At 38.7% G+C, this 20360-nt stretch overlaps 1 protein-coding gene across 9 annotated transcripts in view; it reads left to right on the top strand.

Moving 5' to 3' along the window:
- zgc:66433 (uncharacterized protein LOC321250 homolog) overlaps positions 1-20360 on the top strand; it is a 61637-nt gene that overhangs the window by 20629 nt on the left and 20648 nt on the right. For 4 of the 9 annotated variants that reach the window (XM_017692140.2, XM_017692137.2, XM_037540607.1 and 1 more), the window contains 4 exons: positions 4406-4488; positions 12530-12698; positions 15481-15613; positions 17520-17678. In XM_017692140.2, the coding sequence (XP_017547629.1) occupies positions 4422-4488; positions 12530-12698; positions 15481-15613; positions 17520-17678 (528 nt within the window). In that variant the 5' untranslated portion in view covers positions 4406-4421. Of the gene's footprint in view, positions 1-3159; positions 3264-4405; positions 4489-12529; positions 12699-15480; positions 15614-17519; positions 17679-20360 lie in introns of those variants that run through there. The other 5 variants (XM_017692141.2, XM_017692139.2, XM_037540608.1 and 2 more) reach the window with 3 other exon arrangements.

The raw sequence follows: 20360 nt of genomic DNA, 5'->3' as shown, positions 1-20360 counted from the left end.
GATTGGTTAAAGGCCCTATTTGCATATCATTTGCAAGGTTCTGCGATATTAGCTTTGCAAAGGCCATTATCATGATATTGGATAATAGCTGATACTATTGCTGTCCAAAGAATAACACATATTTCCAAACTGACTTTAACTTTTAATGTGAGTTCATAGAAACAGGTTTTATTTAATTGGAGTGCTTCTATTGGTCCATTCATCATGAAATTGCCACACAGTGTAAACCACCATGTTCAAATGATGCAGGAAACTTTTATCATCAAATATGGAGAATCTTTTTTTTTTTTTCTCTTTCAAATATTATGCATGTGTTGTGCCGCCCTTGTGAAGCGATTGGGGTGAGCTGATGAGTAGAATCAGTTGTTTTCGTGCAGGAAAAAGACGAAAATGTTCAGATCAGGAAGACAGAGAAACAGTGCTCTGTTGTAAAAGGTCTTTTTATCTGCATAAAATCCATGTGAATCCGCTGCTTTAACACTTGCTCCTTTCTAAAGACAGTATGTCTGATAACTCTATTTGCTTAAGGGGAGTGGAACAGAGTGAAACTTGCTGCTGCTGCTGACTCAGACTCACTTATTGGCCAGCATACATTTGGCAGATAAACACATGGAGGGAACTTGAGGCGTGCCAGCGTGATAGCAGATGTATCATAACCCAACAGCCTCAGAGGGCGTCCGTTTGTTTTTAAAGCCAACCCTGTTCAGTTTTACAATAGCTCATTTTCATTGTTTTGGAGACATCTGTCTCTGAATATGGATTATCAGTCAACTGGTTTAAATAGTTGATAAATATGGTGTGCAACGTTCTTTGGCATCAGTAAAATGCTTACATAATTCACAGTACTTTTGAGGCTTTACTTGTGGACTTTGGACCATGATGTATTATACACCGATTAGGCATAATATGATGACCACCTCCCTGTTTCTACACTCATTTTATCACCTCCACTTACTATATAGGTGCAATTTGTAGTTCTACAGTTACAGACTGTAGTCCATCTGTTTCTCTGATACTTTGTTACCCCCTTTTACCCTGTTTTTCAGTGGTCAGGACCCCCATGGACCCTCACAGAGCAGGTGCTATTTGGGTGTTGGCTCATTCTCAGCACTGCAGTAACACTGATGAAGTGGTGGTGTGTTAGTGTGTGTTGTGCTGGTCTGAGTGGATCAGACACAACAGTGCTGTGTGAGAAGGAAACGACCTACTTTACTTTTAATATAAATCAATGAAACCAGACTTTTTTCCAAGTAATTTTGGGCCGTTTCTTTTGGTCCATTCTTCATGACATTTACACACAATGTAAAGAGCTACAGGTATTTCCAAATTGGGTCAAAAACTGAAAAATGTCGATACAAGGTTTTCTTATGACAGCAGCGATATGCATATTGCATATTGTCTCATATCTCCTGTATTGAAGTAGGCAGGGGCAGTCATGGGCTGGATGTTAATGAACCGGCCTTGTGATCGGAAGGTCGCCAGTTCGATTCCCAGAGCTGTCAGTACGTGACTGAGGTGTCCTTGAGCAAGACACCTAACCCCCAACTGCTCCCCGGGCACTATGGATAGGGCTACCCACTGCTCCAGGCAAACGTGCTCACTGCCCCCTATTGTATGCTCAGTAGTGTGTATGTGGTGTTTCATTTGACGGATGGGTTAAATGTGTAGGTGAAATTTCACAGTTGTGGGACTAATAAGGGTCTCTTAATATAAAAGTAGCAACCGGTGCTTTAAATGTGAGCAGAGCTTGTTGAACCAGCAGTGATAATAACTGAAACAATAGGCCCTCTTGAGTTTAAATGTTGGATTACTGTGATGGTGGCATGTCATTCCACACAGGACGTGGGTGCCTGGAGTGGATTTCCTGTTAGGAGAGGATGGGGGGTTGGAGAAGAGTGAGGAAGAGGCTTGGTGAGGTAAATGACACAAGCGAAGAAGATGGATGGGTAGTGTGTGTCAGTATGTTGGTCACAATAGCTGGAAATGTGTTCGCTCAGCGGTGGTGCTAGAGACACATTTCAGCAATTTGGTTGTCATTGTCTTTTTAACAACTCATGACTTTTTTCATTTCTTGGACCGTTTGAAGATGCTGTCTGAACATTTACATGGTGAATAGACAAATAGAAGTGCTTGAATTTTCTACCTTTACCTATTCAAATAATCCCAAACACATCCAGTGACACTGAGTTCTGGACTCTGATGTGGTCACTCCATTGTTATTTGCGTTCTGAGAACACAAGCAGTTTTTTTTTTAATTTCTTTTTGATCTGTTCCTTTTTCAGTGGCAGGATGGTCAGAAGTGCATGTGGATTTTCCAACTCAAGATCGGATTTTTACTTTCTCAAAGATAAAAGTAAAAAGCATTTTAAGTACCGTTTGTTTGATAGTAACAGTTTTGGTGATCCACCAGATCTTGCATGCTTGTAAGGAGTCACAGTTTTAGAATCTCCTGCTTTCGGCTTTCTGTGTGCAAGTGGTTTGGGTTATATCTTATGCAGAAATGTCCTTAAAAATTGTTATTGTATTAGCAATGTTATTGTTATTTTGGCCCGAAATGAAATAAATAAAGGGTGGTGTCTGACCTTTGCACAGTACTGTAGATACATGGCATAATTCTTGAAATAAAGCCATTTCTCCCATTACTTCCCATCCATTCTGAGGCAAACTGGTCAGGATGTCTTATATCCAGGCCTAATTGCGCTGGAATCATCCTTACTAAGGGGCTTAACTGTCAGGCGGTGCTGCAAATTGCCTCCACATCCTGTTTAGCTTCTCCTCAGGTCGGGAGCTATAGCGGCCCGTCACGGGCACCGCTGACAGCTTCCTCATGGTGGGCTGGCACAACTCGACAGGGAGCTGATCTAGCATAAGCCCCTCCACACCCACTCCCAGTTTACCTCATTAAGGTCAGGATATACATGAGGGGCTCAGCTGGTCTGAGATCTGTTTAAGGTCAGCAGTGCTGGGGTGCTGATAATATGGATGAGTCGGAGAGGCCGAGTTTCAGCAGTGTAATCTGTAAGAGGCAGCATCTGCTTATCAGCGCTGTGTGCTGTGCCAAAACTGGGGTGTTGTTAAGCCTCTGCCATGGGTGTAGTCAAACCCTTGTAATGGGCAGTCAAAACATGACATAAGGACAGGCTTAAACTGTCTCCCTCGTCATGAGAGAGGCTGTTTTCTAATGCCAGTGCCATTTAGCTGTGAATATAATCTGTTTGTATTAGCATGCAGATTATAAAGGAAAGGAATCTAAAATACAAGAAGTATGTATTTTAGCATTACATTTATTATTATTTATATTATTTGTTGGGATTTGACCAGTTGTCTGTTGGAGGATGAACTATCTGTGTAATTTCCTCAAATCCTGGATTGAAATGTCTCTGCCTGAATTTACACATCAGCGTTGTGTGTAGCAGATAGTGCACTCGGTTTTGTCTGTTTACTTATTTATTTATTTAATGGGGCAGATACATGAGCAAAGAGTACAACGAATAGCCTGATGCCATATAGGGCGATGTTTAGAGCTACAGTAGGGTGTAAAAGTCCGAGAGCACCCTTTGTGCATTTAATGTCCAATCGACACAGCCGTTAAGTACTTTCATTTTTAAGATTTAAGTTTTTCATTTTTGATGTGATATTTTTTGAGGAAATTCAGTGTAAGAGAATCCACTTGCATACGGAAACTGGGAAATTGGACTCAACTGCGCAAGACCTGGGAGACCACCAAAATAGTCACCATCAGATAAGCATTACTTACAGCTTTCATCTTTAGAAAACAGGAGAAAAACAAGCTCCACTCTTCAGAAGAAAAACTTTTAAGAACACAGCTTAACGCTATGAGTGTAAAAGGATTGGTAGCTGTCCAAATACTATTACTGAGAAAAGAAAATGGACAAAAAGAGGTCAACCTCACTGAGTTCAGGAATACTTGGATTGCCAGAGGCAAAAGATGTAACAACTTTTTAGATGTGGACAAATATATATTCTTGCATGTTTCCCAAAGCAACAGAGCACACGTTCTGTAATAAAGCTCTATTAAAGGCAAAGGGTTCAGTCTTTAGTTATTGAGGTGTCTGTGTAGTTTTAAATCAGATGTTAAAAATGTTTTCTGCTTTTTTTCCTGACACAGAAAAATTCTGAACATTTTGACTGTGTTGTGTGGTATAGTGACTAATGTATTAGCATACGGCTATCAATAGCATTATCATCCTGTTGCATGGTCTTGTCCATTAGCGGGTTATGTCAGTACATTTAGGCAAAACTAATCCAGTGTGAATAGAACTTGAGTCCTTGTGTGTCCACCATCCCGTGCTCCTGTAGTAGTCCACTCTAAAAAGGCTTGACCTCTTTGCACTGTGTCTGTCCCACAATGATTAATGACGTTTCATCTTTCTTTGCTTCCCAGCAGTGATTGCGGCATCATGGCGTCAGGATCTGCAGATGCCACAGCAGCCCATGAGCCATCGGATGCGGCAGAGGAGTGTCCAGGTAATTCAGTCCGTAATGTGCCTCTAAAAGGCTTCCTTCACCCAGAAACACCAGAGATGATAGGAATGGATGAAAGCTAATGAGGGCCACTCAGGCAAATGAGATCATGCTAACCATTTTCCCTGAGCATCATTCAATGTTGGCTACATTTGCATTTAACTGAAGTAATCTCTCATTTCATGTTTGCCTACAATAAAGCATGGGAAGCCTTTGGAATTGCTTATATATGAAGACGTCTTAATGTGGTCTGGTCTTCATCTAAATTGCAATAAAGAACAAATACAATTAGTTTGAACTAATAACACAAAAAATAACATATTATTCTTGTCCAAATTGAATGCATCATGGAAACCTTCACAGTGTAGGTTGGAAGAAATGTGTGATGCCCTAGGCTAATGACTTTAGCAAAAGCTAATTGCAGTCAGGGGTTAGCAAACCTGGAGTCACATCAATGAATTGAAATTGGAGTTGCGGGTTAGAGCTACTTAGAGCTACTTATAAAAACCACTCGATCATTTTGAGCTTGCTATTTACAAGAAACATCTGCTGATCTGAAACATGCCTTGCAACAAAAGACCTGCTATCAGTTATTGTTGATTTGCATAAAGTTGGAAAGGGTTAGAATGGAATCTCAAGGGTTTAGGTATTTATTAGTCAGACCCAGACATCCAAAGAATAGCTGAGCTGAAACAGCTCTATAAGGATGAATGGTCCATTTCTCTTCAATAAACTTATGCTTGAGGTTATCGCTGCCAAAAGAGGTTCGACCAGTTATTAAATCTAAGGGTTCACATACTTTTTCCACCAGCACAGTGAAATGTTCAATTGATGTGCACAATAAAGGCAAAGATTATAATTGTCTGTGTCTCATTAGTTTTAGCACATTGTGTTCATATATTTTGAACGGTTAGTGCAGAAAACTGGGTCGTTCCAAAAGGTTCACATAAAGAATCAACACTATTCAGTCCTAGTCCCAGACTCTGCGTGGTACAGTTTAGTTACCGATCCTCAGCCAAATACCAAGTCAAACCACGATGTCTAAAAGCAGCGAAAGCTCAAAAATATGCAGTGCATAGCACCAAAATAGGGAGTGAATGGATGTTTCAGATGACTCATATCATTAGTTTTCATCTTGCTCCCCTTGACTTCATTTACTTACACCAAATCCACTTAGCTAAAGCATGAACGCATCAATTATAAATGGAGGATTAGATTGAGTCAGCCTCTGGGAGCATGCACATGATGCTTGTTCTCACTGGCAACAAGTCAAGTTGCAAAGAGACAAAGCCAACATTTTTTTTTTTCCTCTCCCATACGAACGGGCTTTCTGCTGGCCCACACTTGACCTCCCCCCACCACAGTGTGGGAAGGAGGAAGCCTCATCACATCCAGAGGAGTTTGTGTGGAGATGTGGATTAGCCATTTCCTCGCGGAATAGGTTGCTCAGACAAGGAGGATAATCCCTTCTATCGGATTGGAGGTCTAAAGCAGAGCAACAAGTCCGTTAAGATCAAGAATTTATCAATAGCAGAGGTGTGCTTGGCAACAGGCCAGCAGCGTAATCCTGTGTGACCACCTCAAGGAGCAGCCTTCCACACACCGGACACTTTTGCAAATGAATCGTTAAGAGGGGCTTAATAGATTTTTTTTATGTTGTGATTACATCACTTAAAAAAACAAAAGACAATTTGTAGCTACAGTAACTATGGCCTTTAAGTATGTCATCATGTAATTAAGCTTTAGCCAATTTTGTTATTTTATCAAGAAACGAATTATAGCCTGTAAACACGCAGTTAAATAAACATACAGCAAAGACTACCAAAGGATCCCAGAAACTGTAAAACTATACCAGTAACTACTGAATCATACAAAGGACTGTCAAACCATTAACAATCTAACCATATCAAGACCTATCAAATCATACCGTAGCCAAACCACACCAAGAACTATCAAACCATACCACAGCCAAATCATACCAAGAACTACCTAACCATACCATAACCAAACCATACCAAGACCATCAAATCATACCACAACCAAATTATACTAAGAACTACCAAAATATACCAAGAACTATCAAATCATACTACGACCAAACCATACCACAATCAAACATACCAAGAACAGTCAAACCATACCACAACTAAACCATACCAAGAACCACCAAATCACACACAATATACAAACCATGCCAAGAACTACTAAGCCATACCACAAGGTACGAAACCATACTAAAAACTATATGACCAGACCTCAAACTACCAAATTATACCAAGAACTATCAAACCATACGACAAGCTACCAAATTATACCAAGAACCATCAAACCATACGACAAACTACCAAACTATGCCAAGAACTATCAAACCATATGACAATCTACCAAACTATACCAAGAACTATCAAACTATACAACAAACTACCAAACTATACCAAGAACTATCAAACCATACAACAAACTCCCAAACTATACCAAGTACTATCAAACTATACAACAAACTACCAAACTATACCAAGAACTATCAAACCATATGACAAACTACCAAACTATACCAAGAACTATCAAACCATAGAACAAACTCCCAAAATATACCAAGAACTGTCAAGCCATACCTCAAACTCCCAAACTATACCAAGAACTATCAAACCCTACGACAAACCACCAAATTATACCAAGAACTATCAAACCATATGACAAACTACCAAACTATACCAAGAACTATCAAACCATACAACAAACTATCAAACTATACCAAGAACAAGATGCTTAGAGCAAGCATACTAAGAACTACCAGATCATACCACAGAACATGTAGACCATGCCAAGAGCTACTAAACCATACCAAGAACTATCGGATCATACCACAACCAAATCATAGCAAGAACTACCAAACCACACCAAGAACTATCAAACCAAACGACAAACTACCATACTATACCAAGAACTATTAAACCATACCAAGAACTGCCATACCTCAACCAAACTGTACCAAGAACTATCAAACCATACCACACCACCCATACCAAAAACTACCAAATTACACCAAAGACTACCAAACCATATCCAAAATGAACAGATCATAAAAACAACAAAGTTACTTCGCAAGTTTCTGACAAGAAAGCACGTAAATTTTTCTAGTTTATGCAGTCACTGCTGGAAATCTAGTGTTACCACATAACCCATGTTAAAATGGACTATTCTTTGTAAGTGTCTAAGCGTAACAGTCTAATTTTTCCATGCACGCTTTTAGACAATGCACTTGTGTTGATGAAAGTGGGGGAAGCGACCTGCCTGCAGTTAACACTCCTGATTTCTCTCTAATGGTCTTGACTACATCACTATTAGTAACCTTTGAACATTTGTGGTGCCCTGCCATCAGTGACTTCGTGCTGACCCACTGAAGCATTTTCATAGCAAGACACAACTATCGTGCACTCCTGAGCCAACACTCCAGTGCATAGGAGCATGTCCAGCTCCTCATCCCTCTTAGACTGAATGGATATCTGTGTTCACTCTGGCTGTTCTCAGAAGGCCATATATAGTATTCATTGTAGACTAATCAGATGATTGAGCATGGAGGGCGGGAGAGCAATACATAGAGTGCTCTGTGTGTTTGTTTACTCCCGTTAGACAGACCGCAGCTGGAGTCTGCGCACTCTGCCAACACGACTGCGACATGTGATTCTCCCTAAGACAAGAGAAAGAGGCAGAGACAAAGAGAGAGAAAGAGGGACAGGATAGCAAAACAAGAAGAGCCCCATTAGATAAATACTGACGTCTCAACCAAAGATGGAAATTCTCACACTGCTTTATGTTACAAGCAAGTATTTGATATTTCAGATTAGATTAGTTACAGAATCAGAGTAGATGAATTCTTTCTTTCCTCGGTTTGGCTTAATACTGACACTGTGTATCGGAATGGTGCAATCTCTAAGATTAGAATCCCAGGGAAAATTTTGGTAACACTTTCTACGAGTGTCACGTTTGTAAGCAGGTATAAACATTCATAACATATTATGCATTCATAAGGCATCATAACCATGGTTATAAATATTTATTAAATTACATTAAACATTATAGCCATGCTTATTATGCATTATGAATTATTAACATAATGCCTTACAAATACTGTTCATAACAAATTATAAGAGCTCATAAGTTGTATTTGTCTGCTCTAAGTAAAGTGAAGTGTACTGTACTAAAGCCAAGTTGAAGTATTTACTGAAACACTAACACAACTCTTGGTCTCCTCCATGTCTCTTATTGATCATCTATCATGGAACTGACTGACAACAATTAGTACTAGGCATCTAGAAGCATCCTATCAGAGTAAAGTGTGCAGAGAGGAGGAGGGGTTTATGTTACACATGCACCCCTTCTCACATAACTGGACATGTTAAAAAGCAGTCGTGAAATCTAGTGGTTGTGATTTTTGGGGTTTATTTTATTAGGGAATGGCATAGCAGTTGTTAGAAAAGTTTTGGTTTTGTTTTGTTTTTTTGGAGCCACACCAGTATGTGTAGTCGCTCTGTAAAAGAATTTTCAACATTTTAACAACCTGTAACTGAAAATATGTGCACAGTAAAAAACATTCAGATATGAACACAAGGCACTCCTTATTTTCACTAAATCAAAAAAAGTATCATATTGAAATGCCGCTGCATCATATAAAATTAAATTTAGAATTTTTACGTACTGTTTCACTGCATTTATAGTGTCCAAATTTAATGTTCCAGCCACAAGCTAATATGTGAGCCCCAAGCTAACATGCCACTCGTGGTACAATGCAATACGATACAATAATATGCTGAGATATGATTTTTTTTTTTACATCCATAGTAAATAGGGGACTTGATTACTAAGATAATCAACAGTGGGATTAATTGCCTTTTATAGATTCCGTCATACTCATAACCTAATGACAACTCGAGATCAGGTTGTCTTCAGGTTTTTGGCCCTGCAATTCTATTAATTCTTAAAGAGCCACTCTGAAGGGCTCTGAAACATAAGTGGCTGTTCTGAATTGTAAACTGCAATTAAGTTGTAGTCCAGGTGTGTAATTGGATGTGCTCTGTAGTTTAGAGTCACAGTGAGATGTCTAGCATCTAAGTATTGCCCTGACCGCCACACGGCAAACCCTAGGCTGCGTGCCCAAGTGTTCAGTAAATGAAAGGCTTGCCCAGCTGGTAAAGGTCTTCATCCCATGATTGTGCACTGGGCAGTGCTTTCTCAGCTGCTTCTGGCTCTATTTCAGTAGAATGGGACTGACCTTTTGCATTAGATTTGCCCTTTCAGAACCTTTTATTATTAGTAGCACATTGTTTTCGGATAATGATGCAAATGACCGGCTAAATAACGGACATGCTATATCATGTAGAAATGAGGAAGCAGTTGAAGCAAGAATCACTTCCAGATAGATGGACAGATAGAAGGACTGCACAGTCTAGATGTTATTATTGTTGTTAGTGCAGTATTAGAGATATTATATTTGACTACCAGTGTGAATTTCACAGTAATTATATAATATGCAATACAATGTACAACAAATACTGTGTACACTGCAAAAATAGTGTCTTGTCAAGTATCTGCCAATATAGTGAGATTTTTACTTACTAAATTTACTTAAGACAAAGAAAAATGTCTGGAAATACGTTAAATAATCTTAAAATAAGCTTCACAGAAGAAATGCTGGGTATATCCACTATATTTAAGATGATTTAACTTGACAAAATACTGTTTTTTGCAATGTAATGGACCCAAGAACACAATTTAAAACTATTTATCTTGGTGTTTTCCTTAAAAAAAACACGGTATAACATTAGAATAAATGCAAATAAACAATTAGGTTTAAGACATAGAATGACTGATGAAAGAAACCTGGTATTAGATGACAAACACAAACAATTCTGGGCTTAGAGGTTTGGAAATGGTTAGAAACACTGACACATGTGAAATCACTATTTGTTACTTGAATGCTTTTTGTATTTATTCCAGTGTTAGTGTTTGTCTGACTAATTGTTTTATGAACATTATACTGTATTTCATATAAGTCTAATAGTGTGAGCTTGTTTTAAAATGCGGAAATGTAAAAAATAGCTATTTACTGTCATAATTGGCTGTTATTAGTTGTAATTATGTGATAAATGTATGCTCAATGCTTTTTTAATGACACTGAAAATTTATTATGTTTTACTTAAAGCTGCACTTTGTAGGTTTTGGGGATTTGGTGACCTCTTTGGTGGAAATGTGTAATTGCAAGCAATGTGCAGAAGAATGTTGTGTAACATGGCTTCAGACCCCTTCCCCAAGTGGATGAATCTGACAGTTGTGAGTGCTTTGAAAGCGTTTTCATAGAGAACTCAGTCAAAACTAGATAAAATGCATGTTTTCTGAAGTGAGTGGATTTCTTTTGTCATCATATCTGCATCAGTGTAATGTTATTTTGCATTTGAGACACAAACATCGAGCCGGACCTTCTTTTTGAGTCTGTAGATGTGACATTAAAACATAAAGACATATATAACATGGACCACAATAACTCAAAATCCAACCTGACACTTCTGACTTATAAACTTTTATATCAAGCTGTACAGGTCACACCATATTTTGACATGTTTAATTCTCTCCTGACTCAGTATGGCTGCTTCTTTCAATTAAAATACATAGGGCAGCTTTAATGGCCATTTTAGCTGGAAATGAAAGAACTGAAAGGGTGGTCTCTGACTTTTTCATTGAACCTAATGAGAAAATTAAACTTTGATCTGTTAGAAACAAAGTTAGAAGAAAGTTCTAGCTCTCATGCCGTTTTAATGCTCCCACCAGAAGGACTTTGGTTAGGAATAGAACAACCTGAAAGAAAACCATCGCAAACCAAATAACTATAACATGGAATCAAGAACTGCCAGTGCTAAGAGACTTACAACACAACCGGTCAGCCAGCTCACTTTATCACAAGAAGTATAGCACTGGCCAGTTCTCAGGAGTCTATTGCAGCACTTACATTTTAAACCTCCACAGGGTTCTTTTAATGAAGGTAAAAGGCTGTAAAACCATGGAACTTTGAATTTCCACAGGGGTGCTAATGTTAGCTGAAGCACTGGGATGGTTTTACAGCTGCTGAAGCAAACAAAACAACTCTGGCTTTATTAGCAACTGAAGTTAGATTAGCATTCTCTGTTCCCAGGAGGGAACAAATCAAGGTTTGTGAGTGATAGGGGTTCTTAAACCTGCTGTATGGGAGTGTTATTATAATGAGAATGTAAAACATTGAGTACAAATTCAGTTTAAAGGGAAATTCTGCAATAATTAAATGGTTAAGATGTAAACAGAGTCATTCAGAGTGGTTTGAGGTGAAATGGTCCATTGTAGAGAAACTTTCCAAGTCTGAATTGATTGCAGTGGTGGTGATAGGAACCAGATGCCTGAAGAGTTTAATGCCTCTGAAAGTTACTATAATAGTGTGCAAAAACATTGTGCTCCACAGACTTTACACTGCTGTAGTGTTACTACATCTAAAATGGTTTTGGATAGTAAATAAAATATATGTAAGTAATGTGCGTTGTAGACATAGCAACAACTGGTTCCCATCACTGATGCTGCAAAGAGATTTGAAATCTGATAAGTTTCTCTACATTACAGTATTTTACATCACCATACTCAATCACTTTGTTTATGTCTTAATGTGAATTATGCAGGGGTTATGGGAAATCAGTGGAATTCCCCTTTAAAAAGGCCTGCTTTTGTCCTTTACTTTGGTATAAGACCTTCTATACTATTGCTAATGTCATGTGTCAGAAGAACTGATTTTATTTATTTGAATACTTTGAGTCTCAGACCACCACATGGAGCTGAGTCCAGTATGATGTTTCATTGTTTATTTGAACAATTGACACAATGTTGACACTTTTGTCAGGTGATATGTGCTTTTCAGCATTGGATACAAATATGCCGATCAATCCTGCATCCTGAGTTCTCATTTAAATTCCTGCAGAGTTGTGGTCTACATGCCTTAAATAAAACTGCATGCATTTTTACCCACCAGGGAAAAAGAAGTCCAAATTCCAGACATTCAAGAACTTTTTTGCGAAGAAGAAGAGGAAGGAGACTGCAGCTCCTGTGGGGGAGAGTGGGTTGAAGTCCAGTCAGTCCAGTGATGATATTAATACTCCTGAGCCGACCCCTGTCCACACTGAGAAAGACAGTGACTCTGGGTAGGAGGATGATTATTAAAATCAGTTGTTCCCACATTGTTGTATTCTACTGCTCCATGTGGTGCCTAGCAATGTGTTAGCATTAGCTCACTGGGCCAGTGACGAGGTAAAACTCTACATCTTGGACTTTTATATGTGCTCATTTAGACTGTGGTTTTATGCCTTATTTCTCTTTATTTGATCCACACACGCACACTGATCAGGCATAACATGACCACCTCCCTGTTTCTACACTCATTGTCCATTTTATCAGCTCCACTTACTGTATCAGTGCACTTTGTAGTTCTACAGTTACAGACTGTAGTCCATCTGATACTTTGTTAGCCCCCTTTTACCCTGTTCTTCAGTGGTCAGGACCCCCATGGACCCTCACAGAGCAGGTGCTATTTGGGCGGTGGATTCTCAGCACTGCAGTAACACTGATGAGGTGGTAGTGTGTTAGTGTGTGTTGCACTGGTCTGAGTGGATCAGACAAAGCAGTGCTGCTGGAGTTTTTAAACACCTCAGTGTCACTGCTGGACTGAGAATAGTCCACCAACCAAAAATATCCAGCCAACAGCGTCCTGTGGGCAGTGTCCTGTGACCACTGATGAAGGACTAGAGGATGACCAACACAAACTGTGCAGTAGCAGATGAGCTATTGTGTCTGACTACAAGGTGGACTGACAAGGTAGGATTGTCTAATAGAGTGGACAGTGAGTGGACATGGTGTTTAGAAACTCCAGCACCACTGCTGTGTCTGATCCACTCGTACCAGCATAACACACGCTAACACCACCATCACCACATCAGAGTTACTGCAGTGCTGAAGGGAAAAAAAAATATATATATATATATATATATATATATATATATATATATATATATATATATATATATATATATATATGTGTGTGTGTGTGTGTGTGTGTGTGTGTGTGTGTGTGTGTGTGTGTGTGTGTATCCATCTGGAAACAGCCAGTTTAGTTCTAAGGATATAGAGTGGTTTGGTCATGCTCATGTAAAAGTGAATTAGATTTTGGTGTGTAAATACACAAGAATGTCATAAATAGGCTTCAAGAAAAGGTAAAATACAAGTCAGTGTTGGATAAAGCCTCTAAGATATATTTTCTCAGATATAACTGCTGACCCACCACATAAAGACAGTTAACAGTGCAAAGATCAGTGGTTGTCTATAGCTGAAACTGAGGAATCCTGCAGTGAGCTGTGTTCTGTTATTTGAGGAATGCAGTATTTACTCAAGTTATTGTATGCAGACATTTAAGCCACCTTTCTGCTGCATCACCAGTAACCGCTAAACATGCAAAAACAGCATCTCCATAGGTTATCAGTGCATGCATTAGTCAAGAGCTTGAAGCTTTTGCGCCACAGCACAGCAGAGTAAAGTAGACTCAACTGCACTGCCGCTGTCGAGAGGCCTCCAGCTCCATGTAAGGCACATTTTTGTGCTGAGTTCAGATGTACAGCAGGGAATTAGCCAACGCTCTCCCGCCGGCATGATCAGCTGTATAATACACACACTGTTTTTCTATGTGAGAGAGCCAGAGTGGAGTGCTTTGCAATCCGAGGAAACCACTCTGGGCTGGGGGGATGGGGAGGACACCAGGCCAAATATGTATTAGGACACCAGGCCAATATGTAAGCCATTGACTATGCAAACAAAAAAATAGTACATTTATGAAGCAAACTTACACTTTTTCATAGACTTTTTTTACATTTCTGAAAGAATGCCGTTATAGAGAATAGTTAAATTTGGTTATATTTTGAAATACAAATATATATTTGTCCAAAAGCAAACTATACTTGGCTATTTAGGCTGCACTCCAACCCATACACTTTCATTTTACAAATTTTAAGGGCCAATATAATGGAAAACCACATGTATACATTGTCAGAGTTATAACATATTGTTCACTTCCCTGTCCAAACAGTTCATATATGAAAACTAAGCTGCTAAAACAGCTTTAAAACAGTTTTAATTTCTGTTTTTATGATGTCACAAACCTACACATTTACATATATCTGCCTATTTGACCTACAGCATCTTGCCCGTTTGCATTAAAGTTATAAGTAATGTTTTTGCCTGGAATGCTTTTAAAAAGTGGTAAAATGCAGGACAGCCATTCAGAAAAGAGCTCATTTACATATATCAATGTTAAAGGCACAGTAACAAAACATTTGCCTGCTTAATTGCAACAGTCAAAAAAAGTCTGAAAAAGGTCATGAAAAAATGAATTATGACCATTTGTGGATTATAAACCCACATTGACACCATAAGTGGATTTCACAGAATAGATAAAATATATAAAAAAAACATGGGATGCAGGTCCTTTAATGTTTTATATACCTTAGTGTCTACCCCAGACATCTAAATACTTTAAAGAGCCTATAAAAAGCATATCACTGTTGTCAGACCAAAACCTTGTATCTCCAATACTGCAACTTTACAGGAGAAGAAAAAAACCTATTTTACTTTGAATGTAAGTAAATGGAACCAGACATTTCCTTTGGTCCATTCATCATGATATTTACACACAATATAAAGAGCAAGAGACATTTTCAAATTATGTCAAAAACTCGAAAATGACAAAAATGTGAGATACGAGGTTTTGTTCCGACAACAGCGATATATATACATAAATGCTGGAATTAAAATGAGTTGTTTTTCCTGCTTAGTTTATTTAGACTGTATAGATGTTTATAGTATCAAACTCTTTTATTTCAAAGACAGTGAGGGAATTTTGATTTCCCTTGACCCTTTAAACAGTCTTTCATTTCATAGGTCCAAGATCAACATGGGGAACAAAGCTTTGTCGCATGACAGCGTCTTCGCCTCCGATTCGCCCTCTTCTGAGACTAATGAAGCTCTCGGAGCCTCCCAGGACAGCATCCACGGGAAAGTAAAATCTCTACAGGTATTGCAGAACTTTCTAAATGCATATACTTACTTTTTCTGCATTATAATTTATAGAATTTTCCACCTGAGATTTATGTTTGTTTACCTATAAACAGTTATATCAATGACCTAACCAAGTCCTGTGAGTGGTCATTCTCATGTAGCTGACAGAACGGGCTCAGATGTGTCCAGGGTGTGTATCTCGTCTGCAATCCTCTTCACTTTAATCAGTATTAGACTTGGCACTCCATCGGGCCTTGGTACAAAATTAGCAAGCCTGTACATAAGCCTCTAGACACAAGCTTGATGTGTGCGGTTTTGACATCTTGCATGTAGCCCAATTCAGACAGAGCAGAGTGTATTCAAGGTGACCAATCACAAAGAGACCAAAACAGACTAAAGAATGATCTGAAGACATTTGTCAGAGTGATTTATCATCTGTATAATTAAATATGTCACTTTTTGGATAAAGGATTTTAGTTTTTCTGATTGATTTTTTTATTTCTTTTGTATAGACTACATCATGATTTATAAGCCTGCTGAAACTAATGTCTCCGTCTCCAGAGTGTCTGCTGGCATGAGCAAAATGTGACTGTGGAGTTTTTATGGTGGAATTTGGTCTGAAATTTATATCACAGTGATAGCGACTGTACCGCTAAGAATATTTATTGCATAGCATGTGTAATCTAGAATTTACAATCACTTCAAAGGGTCAAATGGGAAGGTGGTGCCTGGTATAGTTGAGAATTGGGTTTGTTTGTTAATGTTGATCCTTAAGCTTTTTAACTCTAAGCTTCCACCACTGTAGTGAAACCTTGTCTTTCATTCATTCATTTATTCATTCATTTATTTCTGATTAGTCAATTGTTATTAATAAAAAAGTTATATATTCGGAGGATCTGCAAGCTTACATTTACAATGAATAGAAAAACACATAGGTATATGGGTTGACAAATTGAATAAAAATGTAGGGTTAAAAATACGCTTCAGACTTTTAACAAACTTGGACTTTAAAGTAAAATCGTTTAGCTCTGAATGACCCTGTAGTTTAGTTATATTTATTTTATTAAAACAAATGATTGAACATTCCATTTTGTCGCTACCAAAACAATGACACTACTAAAAATGTTTACCAAATGTTTCAGAAGTGACTGTTCTGTAGTAGGTATTTTAGCTAATTTTGAGCATAATTTAGAAACACTACCCAGTACATGATGAACAAACACAGTTTTATTTATATATATATATATATATATATATATATATATATATATATATATATATATATATATATACACACACACACACACACACACACACACACACACACACACACACACACACACACTATATTTTTCTTAAAAAAAAGAAAAAAGAATAGTTCAATTTAAAAAATGTGTTTCTGTAGTGATAATTCTTAATGTTGCACGCTGACTTTCAGACTTTGGGACACACTTACTTCAAAATAATGAGGATCTAACTGCTCACCATGTGACCATGAGGGACAGGGATGAAGTCTCCCTTCCTGCTTTAAAATGCAGGGGTGTGGCTAAAAATCATTCTCCATCTATAAACAGATACTCTGGGTTTCGGTAGTACCATGAAAACACCGCACAGCATATTTTGAGTTTTATATATATATATATATATATATATATATATAATATAGTGTGTGTAAATATGTATGCATGTATTGGAATTTAGGAGTTATGGTACTTGGGACTGACACCTCCTAATAGAAAGTACCCTATAAGTGATGATGGTGTCATCTATACACATTGTCAGTTACTGCCTTGGGTTCAAACAGATAATAATATCATTCTTGTAAAAACAGGTCTGAATATTTCATTGTAGGGCCGTGGTTTGAACTAATGTAGTAGTCCGAGGAATGATTGTCTTCATAGAGTTAATGTTTTGCTCCACAGCTGCAGCTGAAGCAGGCTATCCGGCTGGGCTCTCCGCCGGCAGCAGTCTCCACAAGGAAGGGTGAGGATGCCGGCACTCTGTCGGAGGATGATGGTCTGCCCTGCAGCCCCCCAGAGTACACCACCCTCCACACCGTTCTGGCCACTTCCTCTCAGAGGGTAAGGCTTCCTGCTGCCACAGCTGCTCTCTGTGAAAGTATTTAAACAAATGTTTTGTTGAGGTTGATTTTTCCTCTTAACACAAACATAAGGCATGTTTCCTGTCAGAAGTAGGGATGGGCATTTTTGTAAAGCATTATTTGGAAAAAAAAATTCTAATACCAACATCGCAACAAAAAAAAAGGAGTATAGGACTCTTTAGTCTACAGGCTACCGCAAACTGGGTGCATCGAGCGGACGTCACTCAGCACCTGAATATTGCTGTACTGTATTAAACCCAGACCCAGATGCAAGTAAATAAAAACCCAGTGCATGATGTGCCTTGAATTACACAAAGAAAAGTATCTGAAGTCTTTGGTAAACAGACAAATGCCAGTCATCTGTTTTAACCTCATCTAACGTTAGGAGTCTAGTCACTTCAGACGTTTGTATGATTGTACCTTTTCACTGAAAAGCAGCAGGTTAATGAAGAGTTTGTTAGCTGATACTAAACTTGATGAATTCACTAAATGATTTTGAAATTATTACATGAAATTCATAAGTAGAGTGTAAAATAAAGCTTCATGTTCATCGATGCATGTCTATGAAGCTTTCTATGTGCTGTAGCTGTGCTTTGTACCTTCAATTCTGGCGTCACCGCACATTTCATGTAGCCAGCTGCAGTAGTCTTCAAAAATTCCTAGCTGTGCACAACTCCCAGTTCTCTCTACTCCTGCCAGATTGACTCTATCTCCTACTCTAGACTCCTAGACTCACTTCATTTATTAAGGCAGCACCAGAGCCACAGATACAAAGTTATTATGAAGATTAAAGCATCAGAACTTTTTTGACCAAAGTTTACGTTTACAGCAGCTGATGATTACTGCTGGAATTCAATAGACAGAAGAACTTGATTAGGCTAGCAGGATAGTGCTCTGGCATGTTCGCCTGAAAATGAAGTCGACAACCTTGAAGAGTTGACTCCAGGCATTTCGACTCATGTTATTGGTCAAGAGTCATGCCCACATCAGTCGAAGAAAGTCTTTTAGAGTCAGCTTCCCATCTCTAGTGCTTTCTTTGGACTAAATTGAGACCAAACCATAAAACTCTACACTGTCCTCTGGTGGAGAATGGAGTTCAAAAATCACATTTTTCATAATCCCTTAAACGGTCAGGGCCTGTCGGCAGGCCCAAAGATTTATTACAAACTTCTTTGACCTAAGAATAGCTCAGTCAGTTTGCTCAGTCCCTGTACTTGCTGAATAATAAGCCTTGGTATGTAGTAAGCCTGGGATTTAAAGGGTTAAATATGAGAATGTACAAAGAGAAAAAAAAAAAGTAAATGTAAAGATTTTTAAATCTTTCACGATCATTCGAAAATTCCCCAGTGGAGCCGCAAAGCTAATGTTGCTAATGACGAATATACCCTAAAAATTAGCATCCTGCAATCCGCATGCCTAAACCACAGACACTATGAAATGTAACCAGTTGTTGAATCGTCTGAAGTACTTTTCATGTGGTTTGAGGCACTTTATGACATGCTGTAATTAAAAAAAATGATGAAAGTTTTATCATATCATATGTTAATATGGCTGGATATTTGCATGCATGTAATTTAATTCCTTTCACTTTTACCTGCTGTGTCTCCAGTGCAAACTGAACTAGTATTCTGACCTCATTGGCCTTATTAGTGGAAAATGCACTTTATGTATTTTGTAATTCACCTTCATCACAAAAGCTGCAGATTTGTAGTTCTGACCAGTACCTCACAGCAGTTTCTAGGATTTGATTGGCTGAGACAAAGTATATATTCTGTCATATCATTATCTTTATCTTTAGCAGCACACACTGAAAGTACCCCATGATCAGCGCGTTCGGCGGCAGTGGTCAGGCATGTGAGTGTGTCAGGCTCCCGGCAGCGTGTGATAGTATCTGACATCATGGGGCCTGAGTGCAGAGACAGGAAGCTCCCTGCTGAGTTGTCTAACTGGATTAAGCCTGGTGCTTGTCCTCACTCAGCTTTGGGCCCTGCTCCTTGTACCTGTCTGCTCTCTCCATTCATGTCCTTGCTGTCATGGACACCATGTCCCTGCCTGCCCTGTGTAGCTCACACGCAAGCCAAACTAGAAAAGCTCACCATTAATTCACATCAAAGAGCACAGTACTGGTGCTACATTTAGGCTAGTGTTGCTGACCAGGGAACAACTATCCAACAGCCGGATCCCAGTCCAGTAATAATTTATACCTTAAAACATCACAGACTCCTTTTTTCCGCCTCTAGCAGTAAAGAATCAGGCGTATAGTACCAGGCATGCTGTACAGTCCGGAGGCCTGCAGGGGCCTGCCATTATTGAGGGCCACACTTCAGGTCCCTGGTCTCGAACTACACAACTTACGTGATAGTTTCGCAGTAGTTATTAAATAATATGTCTGCAAGTGAAGGTGTTAAAGTAGTGCTTAAAATTTGTTAGTCAGAATAAAGATGCTCTCATTCACATTAAAAAATATTTGACACTCCCCAAAGATCATGTTCCAAAAATGTGGAAATAATCCAAAACAGCATGTTTTTAGAAATACACTATTTAGTAAGATTTAAGGCAGATTTAGTAAATAAGACGCTGATTACTGACACTCTGCTGACATTTTGTGTAGGGGTGGCCAATTTGGCGCGATATTTACTAAAAACTCTCATGCAAATTAATA

Source organism: Pygocentrus nattereri, chromosome 8 (genome assembly GCF_015220715.1).
Source record: "Pygocentrus nattereri isolate fPygNat1 chromosome 8, fPygNat1.pri, whole genome shotgun sequence".
Taxonomy (NCBI): Eukaryota; Metazoa; Chordata; class Actinopteri; order Characiformes; family Serrasalmidae; genus Pygocentrus; species Pygocentrus nattereri.
This window is presented reverse-complemented; position numbering and strand designations above follow the sequence as displayed.